The 1,224-nt window shown below is 55.6% G+C and overlaps 1 protein-coding gene across 1 annotated transcript; it reads right to left on the bottom strand.

Annotated features, from left to right (window-relative positions):
• Window positions 1-256: 256 nt before the first annotated feature.
• LOC136457586 (17.5 kDa class II heat shock protein-like) lies at window positions 257-1,017 on the bottom strand. The gene has a single exon (XM_066457616.1). The coding sequence runs from the start codon at window positions 902-904 to the stop codon at window positions 407-409; it is 498 nt and encodes a 165-aa protein (XP_066313713.1). The 5' UTR covers window positions 905-1,017; the 3' UTR covers window positions 257-406.
• Between the last annotated feature and the right edge of the window lie 207 nt (window positions 1,018-1,224).

Below are 1,224 nucleotides of genomic sequence, written 5' to 3'. Positions count from 1 at the left end.
CTGCACTTCCCTATTCTGCCCTAAAACATTTGCTTATAAACTTTGTTCTTGGTAATAGTCTGAATTTGAACTTTATTGGGATTTCGTGTCTTGTGAGGATAACGTGGCATAACATGCCTTCATGTTAATGATGAATATGTTCGGTCGCGAAAAAATAAAATATTTGCTTATAAAACTCATCGCGACACGATCTTTAGCAGAGAAGATAATATATATAAGAGACAAGGTAGATGAACAGAGATTTATTTATTTCAGAAAGCATCAGGACATTCATAGGATTGGGAGACAGACACCGCGACCGAAGGAAGTAAACACACATTCCTCTTCCTCACCACATTCCACAGGTTCTCAGCTCGCTGGTACAGCTCCGACATCGTCTTCCAAGCTTCGGTCGACGGCGGTCCGCTCAGGCGACCTTGACCTCGATGGTCTTGGGCTTCTTGGGCTCGGGCGGGGGCAGCTTCTCGACGGTCACCGTGAGCACGCCGTCCCTGCACACCGCCGAGATCTTGTCCATGTCGGCATTGTCCGGCAGCACGAACTTGCGCATGAACTTGCCCATCCGCCGCTCCATGCGCAGGTACTTGGCGTCCTCGCGCTCCTCCCGGCGCCGCTCGCCGCTGATCACCAGCACCCGCTCGTCCTCCACCTGCACCTTGATGTCGCCCGTGCCCAGCCCCGGCATGTCCACCACGAACACGTACGCGCCGGGCAGCTCCTTGACGTCGGCCGGGGTGGCCGCCATGGCGCGCGCGTCGCGGACGTAGGTGCGCGTGGCCCCGCCCGCCGAGCCGGAGCCCGCCTTGTCGCCGCCGGCCGCGCCGGCGTCGCCGTCGGGCACGTCCAGCAGGTGCTGCAGCGCCACCATCAGCGGAGTCTCCAGCCTGAACATCCTCGCGTCCATCTCTCGATCGCTCTCGCTGCCGCTGGCGGATCTCGGATTGCTCTGCTTGTTGCTGTGTTGGTTTCTTGGATTGTTTGTGTGATTCTTGTTCTTGGCGTGGGGAGTGACGAGGCGGGAAGGGGCGTTTATATTGGTGCTGAGGGGTGGGCTTCTGGAAGGCGTCGGAAGGTTCTGAAAGGTGGAGTGTGCGGGGCGCGGGGCATCCCTGCGTGGTCGGGACACAGTCCAGAATAAAATAGAGGCCCTCACCGAGAAGCCACGATGCAAAGTATTTTTCGTTGATTTATTATGAAAAAAAAATATTATTTCTTTACTAAAAT

This window comes from Miscanthus floridulus, chromosome 6 (genome assembly GCF_019320115.1).
Source record: "Miscanthus floridulus cultivar M001 chromosome 6, ASM1932011v1, whole genome shotgun sequence".
In the NCBI taxonomy this organism is placed as follows: Eukaryota; Viridiplantae; Streptophyta; class Magnoliopsida; order Poales; family Poaceae; genus Miscanthus; species Miscanthus floridulus.
Note: the sequence above shows the minus strand (reverse complement) of the source record. Positions and strands in the feature narration are given on the sequence as shown.

What these genes read in the sequence shown, in the direction of transcription:
- LOC136457586 (XM_066457616.1), bottom strand. Translation starts at nt 904, where the DNA reads ATGGACGCGAGGATGTTCAGGCTGGAGACTCCGCTGATGGTGGCGCTG.